General features: G+C 43.0%; 1 protein-coding gene across 4 annotated transcripts; it reads right to left on the bottom strand.

The window, feature by feature from the left end:
• Positions 1-115: 115 nt before the first annotated feature.
• LOC109473939 (protein snail homolog Sna-like) lies at positions 116-6,492 on the bottom strand. Of its 4 annotated transcripts, none has more exons than XM_019774115.1 (5): positions 5,643-5,766; positions 3,093-3,325; positions 2,025-2,216; positions 1,621-1,747; positions 116-1,310 (listed from the first exon to the last, which is right to left on the bottom strand). In XM_019774115.1, the coding sequence occupies exons 1-5, from the start codon at positions 5,749-5,751 to the stop codon at positions 1,039-1,041; spliced, it is 933 nt and encodes a 310-aa protein (XP_019629674.1). In that variant the 5' UTR covers positions 5,752-5,766; the 3' UTR covers positions 116-1,038. The 4 variants fall into 4 exon arrangements, with proteins under 4 accessions (XP_019629674.1, XP_019629676.1, XP_019629678.1 ...); XM_019774117.1 differs by lacking the exon at positions 5,643-5,766 and adding an exon at positions 4,323-4,392 and having other exon boundaries at positions 118-1,310; positions 3,093-3,328; XM_019774119.1 differs by lacking the exon at positions 5,643-5,766 and adding an exon at positions 4,323-4,389 and having other exon boundaries at positions 118-1,310.
• Positions 6,493-17,850: the final 11,358 nt, after the last annotated feature.

The following is a 17,850-nucleotide window of genomic DNA, read 5'->3' as shown; positions in this document are numbered from 1 at the left end:
TCTGCAATTCTCATTTTATTTCGGAGTAAGCGTGACCATGAAAGAATGAATGTAACATTGAAAGTCAGACAAAACAGATTAACTGTGAATATAAACTTCTCTTTATTTAACGAGGATGGCCCGAAGACCATTTTTTACAAATAAATACCGTTACCTATACAGTAGTGTGTGGTCACTATTCGACCAATCACTATAGAAACTAACTTTGATTTAAACCATCGAAACTTATCTGTATCTAACAAATGGTGATCGGCAGTAACTTATTATATTAACTTAGGTCATTGTAGAGACACCCAAATAAAGAAACTTATTTGTGAAATTTAGAAACCAACAACCGTTAAATTTCAGCCAATACGAGGGACTGTTTAATTTGACGAAGCAATTTTAACTAGGTTTGTAATTGAATGATCAGTGTTTTCTATACAACATGGAAGGCGCGATTGTACATTGATAAATGCAGTTGTTTTCAGACAAGACACACCTGTCCATATGTGCCTCATCACTTCACACACATCAGTCCTCCCTGGGTCGTCTGTATGCGTCGTCATGGCGAACAACAAACGTAAATATTATGGGTCACTGTCCCTGAAATTCCTTGGGAGATCCTCCTACATTCTTGGCACTTAAGATACGCTGATACAGTAAGTAATGTCTGCTACATTGTTCCAACATTAGACATCAAATGTACATTTTATAGTATTGTTCCTTATCAATAATATCAGGAATTGGAGAAATGTGAGGTTCAACATCCAATTTTTGTCTGTGCATCGAGTTAAGGTCTGTGTTATTCTTGGTGGGCGGGTCCAGTCTTACGTATTTACAATGGACACCTAAACTGTAGACACTGTGTATCACATACATGTATGTGATTGTCCAGAATGGCTTTGCCCTTGCAACATTGTTCCTTATATAACCTGAGCCTATATATAGTCCGCCTGTTTTACCCGCCTGTAATGTATAGCGTTGTCTGGCACGTGGAGCCCGTTTCAGGACTATTACATGCCCTTACAACATTGTCCATCTGACTCAAGGTCAGGTCTACCCCTGTACTGCTATGGGGGCCTGTGGATCGCGTCTGTCCGCAGTGCCCTGCCTCTGTGCCTGTCTGGTTGTTGCTGGCTTGGTGACCTTGGTGCTCCGCAGACAGGCACTCTCCTCGTGCTTGTACAGGTAAGACTTGAGCGCGAAGGCCTTGCCACAGCGGCCGCAGACGTAGGGCTTGGCGTCCGAGTGGGTCTGGGTGTGCGCCCGCAGGTTGGACTTGTCGGCAAACGCCTTCTCACAGATCTGGCACACGAACGGTCTCTCGCCTACACAACAAAGAAACAAACAACAATCACCGTTAGTATTAAATTTCTGGACATAAAATACCAGAATATACAGACTGTAGCTTTTTCTATCCAACTTGCGAAAACTAAAAATGTTTCATTCATACATTGCATGAATATCTAACTTGCTACAAAGTGCTATAAGATATTACAATCGTACCTACTACTATGTCTTGTCAATGTTCGTTGCGCGTACCATATAGATAATTTTTTGCTTGAAACATACATCCATTAGACAACTACCATGATGATAAAAACAATATTTCTGTATGAAGAAGCTGAGTGTCCTCACCAGTGTGTGTCCTGATGTGCCCCTGTAGTAACCACGGCCGGGAGAAACACTTCCCGCAGTACGGACACTTACAGCCCTGCTTGTGTGTGCGGATGTGCATGGACAGGGCAGGCATGGACACGTACACCTGAAACACATCAACATAGAAATTATCAGAACTGATATCATCATAATTGATAAAAATTATAATAAAGATGGAAAATAGACTTAATTCGGTAAAATGTTGACAAAGGTTTGAAAATTCAAGACCGCGAAAGTCTGGATAATTTTTAATGACTATTCTTAATCATATTCCATATCTATTTCTACATCTATTCAAGCGTATCCAAGACCCGCTCGTGGAGTTTTACTGAAACTAACACACAGGAAAACAATAGAAAACTTCAGCAAGTCCTGTTCCTTACCTTATCACAGTGCGGACACTTCCTGGCCTTCTTGTCCTGCTGGTCCCGGTGCGTCTGTCTGTGGCGGGCCAGGTTACTGGACGTACTGTACCGCTTGCCGCACTCCGGGCAGTGGTACGGGCCGGTCGGCGTCTCTCCGCCCCGCGGACTCACGGACGACTCGCTGTCCGACCGCTCTCTCTTGGTCTTTGTCTGTAGGAAAAGAAGAATTATATTGGTTTGTTGTTGTTGTTGCTGTTTCTTACTTTTGATTGAAGTTCGAACTCCTAATCGGTTGGTCGTTTTATGTTCTTCGACCAACTCTCGTAATATCTACTCTCCAAGCTGTAATATCAAGGAGATTTGAGTCTCTTTTTCGTTTAATATTACTTTCTTGGTATTACATGTACATCCCAAAATCTTCTGACATAGAGACGCAGATGATCAGGCAAGCACCCTTAATTTCTACAATGGCCCGCCCCCAAATTGCAAAAGCTGACACCCCCATAATATTAACCATTGGTCGGTCCCCAACCAGAACATGGCGACAGTCGGTGCTGTTTCGAGTTGGTGTAATCTTCGGACATCCGAGTTTATTTACGCGAGCCCCCACGCCACATGGGATTAGCGAGTTTCCAATTAGCACGGGTTTTATATGGTCACAGAACCCGGGCGGAAGAGAGCAGTTTGTTTTTGGTCTCTCTGCGAGTTGTTACTTTGTTAGTGCGGCACTCAGTCGACCAATTGTAAAAGAAACCATTGCCGCGACACTTTACCAAAGTATATTGCCGAATCATTCCACCTAGTGTTGTGTGTACTACTGTGGAAAATAAACACACATAACCCGAGTAGACTAAACGGTGTTTACGCGGAACAAACAGGGCAAAGTGGAAAGCTAACAATATAATTTATCTCCAATTTCACGGGCGCTCAACGAGCGATGAAAAGCGAAAGTTTGTTTCCACCAGTTGTAACCGGAGCGCATTAGGGCCGTTTCACGATTAACATTGCCGGTGTAGTCTAAACAAAACACTCCAACTATGCATTCTGCAACAAACTCATGGTTACATAATGTACACACGAACTCACCTGTTTGGGTTTATTGGGCGTTGAAGCGCCCTTGAGGTTGTCCTCATCGTTGACCTTGATCTTGAGGTCATCTGGGGGTGGGGAGGGGGGCAGAGCGGTGCTCTCGACAGGACTCCGTCGGCTGGGGTCGTCCTGGTGGGGGGCGACAAGCGGCAGGCCCAGCGGGTTGAAGAAGGGAACGGGGTGGTAACCTTTACTCCAGTCCACGGGGACCAACGTCACCGGCTCAGGGGCTTCTGGAAATAGAGAATACGTGTTTTATGTGTGTTTTTCTACAAATTCTTCCGGTAAACTTCAAAGTTCATTCATTTGTAAATTGTACGTATTCGTTAATTAGTTTTCGTACATATATTTGCATCTGGCCAGGGTAAAATCATTTGTCTTTCCAACCTAGACTAGGTCAGACGCAAAATATTTTAGTCTCCCATCTGAACGGGTTTCTGTGTTCTCTAGGTAAGACTAAGAGCAAATTGCTGTGCATGTGCACAGAAATCATCTTGGCATCATAACCCACTAATGACGCGTGGGACCGTGGATCTGACCGGATGGCCCGACTCAAAGATGTCCCGCCATTATCCTCCAATTAGACGTCGTTACTCCTGTCTTTTCACCGCTCCATTGTGCGGGACATGTCGCGACACCTCGACCATCACAGACGAACAATAGAAACTGATACACATTTCCATGGCTCCACAATGACAATCGTTTAAAATGGCCGACACTCCAGACAGTCTATTATAAACCAATCAAGCTCATACAACAGTCCTGGCGAATACCACAGCGTGGTTTTTCCTATGTCTGTCGAGGCGTCAGACTTCAAAGAAATAAGCTGATTTCTGACACAAAGAAAGAATTAGATAATACAATAGGATGGGAGGATTTTCAAGACGTTTAAACGTTCCGCACGACTTTATTTGTTGCTTTGTTATAAGACAAAAAAGTCGAAGTCTGGAATTTATAAATTTTCCGATAATCACAGATTTGACCGATATTTGCTACCACCAGAAATAAAGGAAAAAGACACAAAGGAATAAAATTAGAACATATCTCAATCATTTTGCAAAACTGGATACAACTTTTTAAGACTTTTGTAGAGTCAGCTGTTTTTCTCATGAATATATTATACATGAACGACAGGCGAATTTATCAATCTGGGCACACAGAAAAAGGCCAGATAAAACTCGAAGTCAATTCGCAGGAGACAACCCAGACCCAAAATCAGACTTCTACCTTTCCGGACCGAAATTGGCGAAGGGAGAAACCTTAGCCGCAACAGGGCCATCTCCAGACAAAGACGTCTTGTTCGTACCCCAGCCGGTGTTACCTTTGAGCACACCCCTGGGTTTCCGCCAAGGTTACCTCAAAGTTTTGTGTTTCTTGAGAAAATCTGTCTAAGGAATCGCCGCACAATGTTAGTCTTGTGTTGTGTACGTCTCCAAGAAGTAAGTTTACCATTACGTCATTGACAGCATATCAAGCCGAATGATAGAGTCTGTATGGAACAGCTGACTCGCAGTTTGGGGAAGTGTTTTTTTTCCGCGAATTCCAGACTAGTGGGGGATTGACCATTTGTAAGTGACCAGCACAGGTGGTCATCCGCCACGAGGGTCATTCTTAGCTCACTGACGAGAAGAACAAAGGTGATCAGCTTCTACATATTCAACAATCATATCGATGTGCGGTAGCGACACGTTGCGAAAAAAAGTCGTTTCAGTTTTGATGTTTCTACAGAACAGCGTTCTTGTAAGGGGTGTGGGTATTAAATAACAAATAATTTATAAAAACATGACCGCAGATCTATCACCCATCATCACTTTGACTATATACGGACACGGGACCGTCACGGACAGAGGGGGCTATTTTTAGGGTCCTGTCACCCTGGCAATCTCCGCAGACGACGCTTTTGGACGACGATCGTTTACATGACGCAGAGCGATGTTTTCTTGTAATGGAATCAGTTGTTCTAAATGGAAATGTTGACGAATTTGACCAACACCTTCAAATTCAGATAGGAGACTATCGATGAGGAATATTCAGGTTTTGTCGCCATATATGAACATCACTTCCGAGAAACCTCCCTATGATTTAGTTTGGCCTGTAAAGGATTTTATTGACTTAAAATAACCCAATACATAAATGTGTAACAGACACGACATAAATCCAAGAACACGGAAATGCATGGGCAGACGTCATCCAAGTTCCGTGCAGAAACTAGTGTTTAGTCAAACAGACTTTGTACAGACGAACACGTCATGTGGGGGAAGGGAGGGAAGTTGCGTTAGATCCGCTGAATAACAAGCCCATGACTTTTGATATCTGTAGGATGAAAGGATGCCATCGCGATATCGCAACCAGAGGCTATCCACGGCCCGAAAATTATTTCGAAGCAAGCAAAGATGTGCTACTTTTCAGACCCTGACTTCTAAAACCGCAATGTTTTTGTTTGAACTTCCTTAGCCATGAAATTGTTTACACTATGTATGTTCATTCGCGGGCTTTGAACAAAACTACATTTTAGTTTGCGGCCGAGGAGAATGAACAACGACCCACGTGTTGCAGATAAGGTCGGTCTGGTAGCCCTGTGACCCCGGGAAGCCAGGAAGCCTGGCCCATACCACACATGGTCCGGACCTACAAGCCACCCCTTGAAAAATAACATGGGTCCAATTAATCAGCTTTAAAACAAGCCTTGCCAGCTCCTATCATGTCAGGCACGCGGCTTGCCGGGAGACGTAACGGTCAGGACTGGTTAGGGCAGGCCGCGGCGCGTCGTCTGGACATGCCATCCGATTTTTCCGAGATTTTTACGACCTTGGTAAAGATTTCCCCAGGCTGAAAGTTTGAATAAGAACACTGAGGTTCAGCTACATAGATCTACGGTATGCAAGCATGTCCGCACCGAGGCAGGATCAACTACAGCCACTGGACCGGGTCCTGTCACACACACTGCATAGGTAAACACCCATGGCTAGATAACCACTGCCTGTGCCAAAATCAGGACAAAATGTGCTCCTTCTTACCTCCCATCTCGCCCTGTTCGGATTCCTTGGGCTCGCCTGACTCCCAGATGTGCTTGAATCTCTTGACGAGGAAAGCTCTCGGCATGGTGAACAGTAGAAGTCGTCGTCGCGCAGTGGAGAAACAGTGAGTTGGGAACTTGGCAGACTGTGCTTCCGCAGTTCACGAGCAACAAGTGTCAGAATGTCTCTCCCGGCTGACGGTCGGGCTATTTTGAGTGGCCGGCCTGCGGTATGTCCGTGTGTCGTCACGCGAGGGCCGGGCGGGTCCAAACCAGACGCTCTGATTGGTCAACACACCAACCACCGACCGCCTTTTTTAGTCAAATTTGAGGAGGCGGCCCCAAAATTGCGCGAATCTTTTATGGAGGTCCCACGGGCGGGGCTAAATATACGGCAAAGTCGGCCAATTGACAGCTGAGCATGTCTGAGTGATAAAACAATACCACAGATGGATCTGAGGCCAGGCGCATCCTTTGTCTTGTAGCATTTGCATGTATGCGTTTCGTGGAAATAAAAACAAACTAACAAGCTACTGTATATATGAAACGATACCACTTTCTTCAGAGCTACCGTTATAGCTCAGAGTTATAGCTATTACATACTATCGATGACTTGCCCACATTAATCCAGCAATTTATTTATTCATGTATGTATAAACATTCCAACAAGGGGTTTCATGAACTACAAATACAACCTTCATTCAGACTTCAAAATTGTTGTGATGCACGTATTACAACTTACTTTTGTAGCAACGAAATCTTGCAATTGGTCCAAAGTAGTTTTTAAGAGATTTCGAAACCTAGATTTTCACAATATTCTATCCGCAGAAGCAGACGGAAAAGTAATTTGTACAGAAGTCCATGTGTGTGGTAGGTTCACACAAGTGGTCCGACTATCACCTGTCGTCCGCTGCGCCTGTCCATCATCCCCAAACATGGCCATCCGGCTCCATCCGGCCCGCCTGGATTATTTCTCACTCGCCAAAAAGGCGGATTTCTCACGGCAACAGTGTGTGAACATGCGGGCATTGGTCAGCCAAGGAGGCAAGAGAAAAGAAAAAGCGATTTTTTTTCAGATTTACAGCGAGAGGAAAAGAGTTTTCTTTGTTGGTGTAACTTGTTCTTTAGCCATTTCAGGCGAATTCTTAGATAAGAACTCAAAACAGCTGTCAGGCATTTTCAACTTTATGGTTACACACCAAACAAAGTCAACATCTAAATAACTCTTTGCTTTACTATGCTGCCCCTGAATATTAGTAGTTTATTTGGTACAGTCGCCCTCTTCTTATTTTTGTTCAATCATGATGTACTGTGAATCGTCCATGTGGTTGGTTCTAAAATGCATCGGCAGGTGGCTAATACGTTTTCGTCCGATTGTCTTTGGACGGGGCTAAAAATGGTTGTATCCCCTCAAAAAGCCCATGTCCAGGCTTTTTTTCTACATCGCGTCATAGCTTTCCTGACCACTTTTGAATGTAACAAAAGTTCAAGGTAACAAACATCCTTCCGGAAGGCTGTTCCCGAGGCTACACCCTCCTGCAGCTGTTCTCGGGCTCCCGAGGGGCACATTTGGCGGAGCGCATCTGATCGTTTTGGTGTCCTAACACATGCAACACACATTTCCAAATGATGAAACAAGGAATCTTTTTCAAAACTACTTTTTTTCTCTTCAGCTAACGTAAAGAAGTTAATCTAAACTTGAAAACTTTTGAAAACTTTCCAATCTCTTGGGCGGGCCGAGAATCAGCGGGCCCTGGAGAATCACTAACAATTTTGGAGACATAATAATAATAATAATAAATAACTGTTCTCGGGTACCAATCTGCGGCTAATTGCCCAAAGGTAAAGCCGGATCGGCACAACAAATCAATATGAGTCCTTAATGTTTTGGAGACAGGGCATGGGTATAATGGTGAGTGCTAAAGTCTCATGCCGTGAATGTAGAATTAGACATGTGTTTTCACTCAACTTTATACAATGTAAAGCGGCGAACTCGCGTGAGGCCATGTAATCCCCCAACGAACTGAGTATGGAGGAGGAACAACAACTTTCGCGCGGCCACCTCCAATCTCACCTTCCGACCTAAATAAGCCCCCCTCCCACCCGTAACCACAGAAGACACGTACAACCTGACCTCCATTTGTTTCTAATTTCCCCTGAGCTTCATTTCCAGATGGTATTTCCCCCTGAAGAATCCCCGGGGTGGAAGGATGTATGTTACCCGGGGGAGGCGGCCTGTCAGCCCGAGCCGCAGGCGCGCACAGCCCGGCCGTCAGGTGTTCATCAACAGGTGCTATCGCGGTCGAGGTTTGGGGAGGGGGGCGTATGTCAGATCACCGTACATTCGACATAAAACTTTACCTATCTATAGTCTTAGGAGGCCTCTAGGTTTGTGTGTAATGATGGTGCCACATTCATAACATCTGCTGACGATCTACCACGGTCTATTAGCTGGTTGGTTTATGTTGAGTGTATTCCCCATTGGTTTTGTTTGCTGACCCTCTTCCAACAAGTTGTCTTTGTTTGTTGGACGTGCCGGCGAAAGCTTTTTCAGTTTTCACGGTTTTCTTTCGCCACCCAAAATACACTACCATGCTTACAAGTATACCCTATCGGACACACGTGTTTTCTGCTACCACAAATTCACGCACGACAATTACTGTTGACATCAATTCCCACCCTGGCAATTGTATAAACAAGCTCAATGCGGAGCGTGCATATTAAGGACGGGCCGCTATTAAGAAACGACAACTGCACAAAGCTTGTTATGTTTTGATTTTTGATCCCCACACCCCAGTGGCAAACCGCTGATTGCCCCCACGCGCTGTCAGTACTGTGACACCTCATTCTCACCTGAGGGAAACGATCAAAGGACCGACATCAACAGGTGAGACAGAACAGACGAGCCGTCTTGAAAGTTCAACGCGAGACAAACCGCTAGATACAATACAATAGGTGGTAAAAACATGTCGTCTTTGAACCAACAATACACATCCATGTACACTGGCCATAGCTGCACCAAGGAGGTTTAAAAAGGCTGCACTTTGAATAGTCAAAAGACCACTGAGTTCTTTGTGCCTTTACTTCCTTAAACTTGTTTTCACCAACGAGGTTTAAAAATTATTTTTAAAGTCTCCTTGCGTTTACCAAGGACTTACTTTTACACACATTTTGATGAACAGTACTAGCTCACGGTGACAACACAAATTTCTCCAGGGCCTTTATTTCTCTAGAATTAGTAAAATATTTTGTCACTTTTTGAATGTCAATGTTTCGACAGGACAGCCTGGATCAGTCTATTATGATTGTACTTCTCAGTTCATTTGTAACAATCCCGTTATTTCTCTGTCCACAAAAAATGAGACTTGTGCGAACTTTCCCATGTGATTTCGTCGTTTGAAATGCCCGAGACTTTTGAATATGAAAAGCCCATTTCTTGCGATCGGTGTCTAAATGTTGCACAGTGGTCTCAAAACCTCGGGGTTTCAATATGGCCGCCTCATCCATAACAATGGCAGTCTGATTGGTGTAAAGGAGAAAGAAATATAAATGCAAAGCGCAGTCAATTAATCAAAAATTGTTAAAACAGCTTGCACCATGAGAAAGTTAAATGTAAAGAAAACAAACAAGTTGCGGGAAGTGAACATGACTGAAAAAAATGCCCCCCCCCCCTGTGTAAAAGAAAAAAAAAGGTTCACTAATTTTACGATCCTCTCGATCTGCTTCATAGGAAATATCAAGGTTTAAAATAGAACCTCCCTGGAAAAATAAAACATATTCATAGGCAAAAGATGTTGTGTAGGCACAACATGGTAGGCATGGTATCTAGCGTTTGCACGATCCAGGTTTTTGTTGCTGTTCAAGTTTTTGGTTGAGAGGCATTTTGTCAGAAAATGGGATATCTCTCATTCGAAGATATTGGTTAGATATAACCAAGGACATTATACACAGTATAATGTCCTTGATATATATAACATTTTCAATTGATGATGGAAGCACTTCTAAATTGGCTGCATAATAGGTGTACGAGGTTAGTAATCTCAATTTAGCTGGCTGGGGCATATTAGTAGCTTCAAGCTAGGGGAGAGAAATCCGTTTTGCTGATCAATCATGTATGCTTCTTTTTCGGTCGTTGACTTCCAGTTGAGCAATTCAGGCGACAGCGTAGTCAAACATTCTGCTAAGTTCTGTTTGCAAATCGTTACAGATCGTCCCATGCGGTCGTTAGGAGGTGTGAAGACTGGTAATTGACGCTAACGAAGCGTTTGTTTGCGGTGGGTTTGACAAGTGGTCGTCAAGACGTCCAACAACCTGAGATTAGTAGAACCTGTGAACTCTGCTACACACCGTGCTTCCAGGTCAATAGGCGAAAATGAAATACTAGTACTAGTACCATGGAGATAGAAAAGAGATTTTCTACCACCATGGTAGTACTAGTACATGTACATGTATGTACACGGTGTGGGCAGAGTAGAGAGAAACGAAGTCCTACACTAGTTCGGAAATCGGTAACTTCTTGGGACTTGGCGCCAGTTGGGTTTACAGAATTCAGTTCCCTGTGCGTAATAGTTACTGTCAGTCTAGTAGTTCATAATGCGAATTTAAATAGAAAAATTAGATGTGTTATTCATTTTTTACCATATAGATTTTGATTAGTAAAGCAAAATTCCGAAGTTTCAGGTTAAAAGCGTAAGAAGAGACAAGGTATTGAATCACTACTCTCCAAGCAGTGGTTTGCGTTTGGGCTTATTTTTTGCGTGTTTTTAGGCTTTTTATTGGGCTTTCTCTTTTTTACGCCGACTCCAAAAAGAAAATACCAATCCAAAAAGGAAGCCCGATAAAAAACCTAAAAACACGTCAAAAGTAAGCCAAAACCCAAACCTCTGCTTAGAGAGTATTACTACACTAGAAAACGAAAACAGAGTGATTCTGTGGTGGGTTTTAATTTAATTTACAGATATTGACATCAAACACCACTCTTGGAAACGATGTGGCGACAACGGCCCGAGTAAACCAACTTAAGTGGACATCACGCCAAANCATTTCAGCACCAAGGACAGGGCATCCTTCCAAAATATACACAAATTCGCAATGAATAACTTGTCATACAGAAAACAGTCATATCTACTGTTTCTAGACATATGATGTGATGAAGAGATTGTCTTCTGACTGAGCTGCCTGCCCCACCCTGACACTACACAGTGAGGAGTTAGAAATGACTGATCAGTGCTGGGACAAAAGAAGACATTGACTAATGATGTTATATAGTGATGGAGACTTGGGCGATTTTGTACACTTCACCATAACTATTACTATCCTTGCACAATATGAAAACTCATCTCAGAGATGATGTATGTCTTTGAAAGGACATTTTCAAGACCAGTCGTCACTGCAGCGAGACCTCAGCGATCTGGAAAGTTGGACGGAAGAGAGTAAAATGAAACTTCACCCGAAAAAATGTAAGGTGATGCACTTCTGTTTCACCAGAATCCCACCCACACTACCGTCCGTACAGATCGATGGTCACGTACTCCAGACCGTTCAGATCGCAAAACTGCTAGGAGTGTGGATACAGACAGACTTAAAATGGGACACACAAGTCAACCATATGTCTACACAAGGTAGCAAGCGTCTGTTCATCTTAAAGCGCCTAAAACAGTTCAACCTACCGACGACCGACATGACTACAGTGTACACTACATACGTGAGGCCGGTACTAGAGTACGCAGCCCCGGTGTGGAGCTCAGGACTTACAAACAAACAGTCATCGCAGATCGAATCCATCCAAAGGAGGGCATGCAGGATTATCCTGGGGAGAAGGTACACCAGCTACGCAGACGCCTGTGCACAGCTTGGTCTTCAACCATTGAGAACAAGACGGGAACAGCTGTGCCTCCGCTTCGGGAAGAAACTGTTGAACAGTGCGCTCTTTAGAAACTTGCTCCCCCCCTCCCGTGGGCAGACAAGTAACAGGCACACAAGACATTGTAACGATCTGGACACAATCAGAACTAGAACTGAAAGATTTAGAAACAGTAGCATACCTTTCCTTGTAAGACTACTGAACAAGAACAACAATCTGTCATGACACGGTATATGCTATTGTAAATACTTTTAACAATTTTGCTGTTTTTAACCGCTTGACTATGATCGCCACCTATTGTAAATACTTTTAATAATTGCTGTTTTTAACTGTCTTTAATAATTGCTTTTAATATTTGTGCCAACCGTTTTTAACAATTTGTAATGCGGCAGACCAATTCAGGGCCCTACGGGGACCCTGCTACTCTGTACAGCATAGTATGAAAGAAATAAACCAGTATTATTATTATAACTTGGTAGGCATGGTATCTAGCGTTTGCACGATCCAGGTTATTGTTGCTGTTCAAGTTTTTGGTTGAGAGGCATTTTGTCAGAAAATGGGATATCTCTCATTCGAAGATATCTGGGAAATGCATAAGTTCCGTTAGATCAAGGAACTCCTTGGTTAGATATATAACATTTTCAATTGATGATGGAAGCACTTCTAAATTGGCTGCATAATAGGTGTACAAGGTTAGTAATCTCAATTTAGCTGACTGGGGCATACTAGTAGCTTCAAGCTAGGGGAGAGAAATCCGTTTTGCTGATCAATGTATGCTTCTTTTTCTGTCGTTGACTTCCAGTTGAGCAATTCAGGCGACAGCGTAGTCAAACATTCTGCTAAGTTCTGTTTGCAAATCGTTACAGATCGTCCCATGCGGTCGTTAGTAGGTGTGAAGACTGGTAATTGACGCTAACGAAGCGTTTGTTTGCGGTGGGTTTGACAAGTGGTCGTCAAGACGTCCAACAACCTGAGATTAGTAGAACCTGTGAACTCTGCTACACACCGTGCTTCCAGGTCAACAGGCGAAAATGAAATACTAGTACCATGGAGGTAGAAAAGATATTTTCTACCACCATGGTAGTACTAGTACATGTACATGTATGTACACGGTGTGGGCAGAGTAGAGAGAAACGAAGTCCTACACTAGTTCGGAAATCGGTAACTTCTTGGGACTTGGCGCCAGTTGGGTTTACAGAATTCAGTTCCCTGTGCGTAATAGTTACTGTCAGTCTAGTAGTTCATAATGCGAATTTAAATAGAAAAATTAGATGTGTTATTCATTTTTTTACCATATAGATTTTGATTAGTAAAGCAAAATTCCAAAGTTTCAGGTTAAAAGCGTAAGAAGAGACAAGGTATTGAATCACTACTCTCCAAGCAGTGGTTTGCGTTTGGGCTTATTTTTTGCGTGTTTTTAGGCTTTTTATTGGGCTTTCTCTTTTTTACGCCGACTCCAAAAAGAAAATACCAATCCAAAAAGAAAGCCCGATAAAAAACCTAAAAACACGCCAAAAGTAAGCCAAAACCCAAACCTCTGCTTAGAGAGTATTACACACACTAGAAAACGAAAACAGAGTGATTCTGTGGTGGGTTTTAATTTAATTTACAGATATTGACATCAAACACCACTCTTGGAAACGATGTGGCGACAACGGCCCGAGTAAACCAACTTAAGTGGACATCACGCCAAACAGGCCTGGTTTTTATGCACCAGGTCTCCTGGCGTGGGAGTGTAAACTTGACGAATATGGCGAAGAATAGGGGCGCTCACGAACTAGTGTTTACCTGTGAATTCTTCAGCGCCAAAGTTGTCTTTCCCTTAGCTATTAAGCATATAAGGAGTCTCTAAATAAATGTCAGAGAGGCAAATAGACTTACATAATGGGAGAGAGGGTAACAAAGTCAATTGTTTGTAGGGGATGCAGACCAGCAGCATGCTATCTTTGTAAAGCGCCCTCTACCGGAGTAAATACCACCTGCATCCTCAGCAGACTGACCACCTTTTGACCTTTCTCCGTCGTTTGACACAGTCCAGTGAGAAGTGATTCTTGGAACGGTGTGAAGAGTGTTTTCGCAGGAGATTATAAAATTACATCTCGTGTGTCAAGGAATGTTTGCCACTAAACCGAGAGAGATGGTATCGTTTCAGGCTTGAGGGGAGGGATTATCGACGGCACGTTTGCCTTCACACTTTCCGAGCGCGACCCCAATGTGACCCCAAATGTATTGCCGTCTGCAGCACTGACGAAATTACACTGCGTATAGAATCCCAATGAAACTTGTATTTTTTTGAACTAGCGATATCTCTTTATTAAATGTGGCACCACATAAAGAATAAATGTCCAGTTGTGCATCAAAGTGATATAATCGAAGTGATACAAAAAGTCCTTTTAAAACAGAATCTCGCCAATTTCCCGAACAAGTTTTTGATCATGAATTGACTATACAAAAAGGTACTAGTATGACCATGGAGGTAGAAAAAAGGTATGACGTGAGCGTCTTCAATGTACAATGCTTAATACGTTATGCATGCATTAATCATTCGTCGTGGCTATTAAAGGGCTTCTGCTTCGTAGGATAACTTCTGTCTCGTATTTCTTTATATCCGCAACCGCTTGAAATTTCTTTTAAAAGGTGCGTGTTCTTGAATTCTCGACGTTGTGGCTTCAGTTAAATTTGGCCCACCCAACCGGCGACCTCGTGCTGACCTTCGGCAAAGCCTGACATGTTTATGTAGAAACTGTCGACAGAGTGTCGAATTTTGAACAGCCTGATTTCCTACCATTGGCACCAAGTTACAAATTCGATTTCAAACCCGTGAAGTCTCGAGGTGGTCCGGCGTGAGGTCAGGAAGTCGTGACCTCGGCGGCCCCGTCTTGTACGTACACGTCAATTTGTTAATTTAAAGGGAAGGGTCCAATACACTTTCAGGGCGGCAAAACTGGATTTTCAAAGTCAATTTTTTGTCATTCTTTCAATGTAGTCAGTTGAATAAATTTTTTTTCCAAGTATACTGATATCTGTAAGGCAAAGGTTTAAATACAATTGATTTTTAACCTCGCTCCTTTCTTATATTATATCAAGGACGTTCTACAAGTTCTGTAGAACGTCCTTGATTATATCAAGGACATTATACTGTGTATAATGTCCTTGATTATATCATGGAGGTAGAAAAAGAGACCTCCATGATTATATCCAACCGACTACAAAATATTAAATATTGTATCATATTCACCTCCTGTGATTCAATTGGCTTACAGAAATTAGCAAAAGAGGAAATAGGTTTGACCGTTTTGTCAATGCCACAGAAGATCCTATAGAGAGAAGAGAAATGTTAAAAGTTGTAAAGGTCAGACTTTGTACGTTTCGAAAAGACCGCCAGGTGACGTCCGTGAAAGGTGACCTTCGCTTTGCACAGATGTGCGCAGTCACGGTGCGCAGTTTAGTGTCATTGTGTCATGTCAGTTGTCATTAGCTCAGTAATGCTGTCTGTTAAGAATGATATACTAGTACAAAATGTATTAAAACTCTTTTAACTGAAAACAACTAAAGAAGCCAGTTTGTTATTCTATGACATTCATCTGGGGAGAATCTCCTGGCAAATACTTGAAGAAGAGGATTACATTCTCCTCCAATCCTTACAACCCCGTTTTGGGAGAGCTAACACTCCAAAGATTCATGCCTTTACGTTCGAATGTCTGCTTCAAGATTACCCTGGTGCGTCCGTTCGTCCGTTCACCTGTTTGCTGCGACTGTCACATCATACTGCAGTTTCCATAAGATCGCTAGAGGTCGTCCATAAGCGGTGGCCAACGCTTCACAATCCATACTGCGCTGACGACCACCTGTCATCACCACTCGCTCGCATTCCGCTCAAAAGCCTGATGATGTGGTATCCTATGTCACCGATGTCATATACTGGTACTAGTATCACTTAAATGCCGTAAAATTCGACGATGCCAACTGAAAATGCATTCTTCAACTTTCACAAGACGAACCCCTCCAACATATACACAAGATAAATGCAGGACGTTGAAAAGAAAGTTCTTATTAACGTGATCCAGCGATTGTCATCGCTGCAACGGGTATTTATTAGTTCTTATGAAGACAGATTCAAACTAGATAATACATCAATGAGGTATCTCAAAATCACCATAACGGCAGTCATGTGATGTCACCTCACCAGACACAACTGCAAACACGTCTGTGGTCGGCAAAAAGAAGCTGGTCTCTCCTGTTGACCGAGTCAACAATCCAGCGGTGGAAGGAGCAGTTTGAACGTGGGATTAGTCGTGGTATTTACGACTGATTTGTTTGTACTTTGCTGTACTTTGTACTTCAACACAGTCACTGGCACCTCTGAACTCGGTACAGCGGCAACCTGCAAAAATAACTTCTCTGGTGGTGTTCAGTCTAATATTGTACTGTCAAAGATACGAGGGTCTGTCGCTAGCTGAAGATGTGTGCTGCTCCAAACGATATGGCTGACTCAGAGGTACTGTGCCTTCGTTAAGATACAGTATTTAAGTTAAAATATAAGAAAAAAGATCAAACTTAGGAAGCTCTTTAAATTTCTAACGCAACCCTTTCTCTTGTCAACTGTCTGAAGCAGTGGTCTTACTTTCTGGTCAATTCTTGTCGTCAACTGTTGAACTGCCCGTTTCATTTTAACGATGTACTACAGGTATTATGGTAATGCTACCGTTGCCGCTTATCTAAATTATAGCCAGGACGAAATTCTTTAATGACGCAATGTTTTCTTTTTTGTGTGTGTGACAGGTGGAATGCAATGGATGATGAATAACTTTTGATAGGCTGCATGCTTTCTGGATACTCTTGTTGCCAAATACTCTGATGAAACAAGGGCTGGGTTGGGCTAGGGTGGTACTATCCGTCATGTACAGTCATGAGGTCTGGAAGTATTGATTCTTCTGGAGAATCGAAGCTAACAAAAGGGTGTGTGCGTATGTGGTCACGGCATATACAATGTGGTTACCGTAATTACGTAATTTGGTTAATACTGGATTAAAAAGAAATGCTTTTTTCAACTTCACAATAAAAAATATTTATCTGTGCTGATCGCAAAACGCTGCCTGGATTGATATACTAGTAGTTCCTTCCGGCTTAGGAGCTCGTCGGTGAGACGTCGCCGCAATGCCTGGGATTGAAAGTCCCTGCTTTGCTAAAGCGACGTCTTACGTTTCTGTTGTTCACTACAGCCTTTAGGTTTCAATTTTATTTTAGTCACCTCCGCATCATAACGTCACAATGCCTGTGATAGTGTGCAATAAAGAATAAACTTGTTAGCAACTTAAAAATTGCGATGGTAATGATACTAGTCAACAATGTAACACATTGAATTAGTGATTCTAATAAGGGGAAACAGTTTCTGATTTTCTTCTTCATCATAACGAGAGCTGATGCCATCATGAATTGGCATTAAATAAAGTTGCCACTTTGATCATTCCAAAATTCTATCAACAACCCTGAACAACAACCATTCCGGTAAACTCCTTGTGTGTTCATTGACTGCGTGCCCTTGCTTCAAACTTTTCAAAGTATTCAGCTTCTGTACCAAAGGATCGGTGTTTGAAATACTTCCTTGGCCCACACCTGGAGGTTTTTGGCCGCTTGAGGACCTATTAAACTCGTTCGGTGTCAACCTTCGCGGTTATCGACACCGTCTCCCTAAAACGTGTCATTAATTACTCCTGCTGACGAACAGGAGCCGAGTGATTGACGTCGCTGGCGACCGACAGGAGTTTTCCCACGAACTGTTCCAGATGAAAACATTACAACTGGGTCAGGAAGTAACCTGACGCGTCTACCTGCCCCATGCATGTGCCGTCGCCAAAAACACTTTTATCCCGTGA

Source organism: Branchiostoma belcheri, unplaced genomic scaffold (assembly GCF_001625305.1).
Source record: "Branchiostoma belcheri isolate BF01 breed outbred unplaced genomic scaffold, Haploidv18h27 scaffold3, whole genome shotgun sequence".
In the NCBI taxonomy this organism is placed as follows: Eukaryota; Metazoa; Chordata; class Leptocardii; order Amphioxiformes; family Branchiostomatidae; genus Branchiostoma; species Branchiostoma belcheri.
This window is presented reverse-complemented; position numbering and strand designations above follow the sequence as displayed.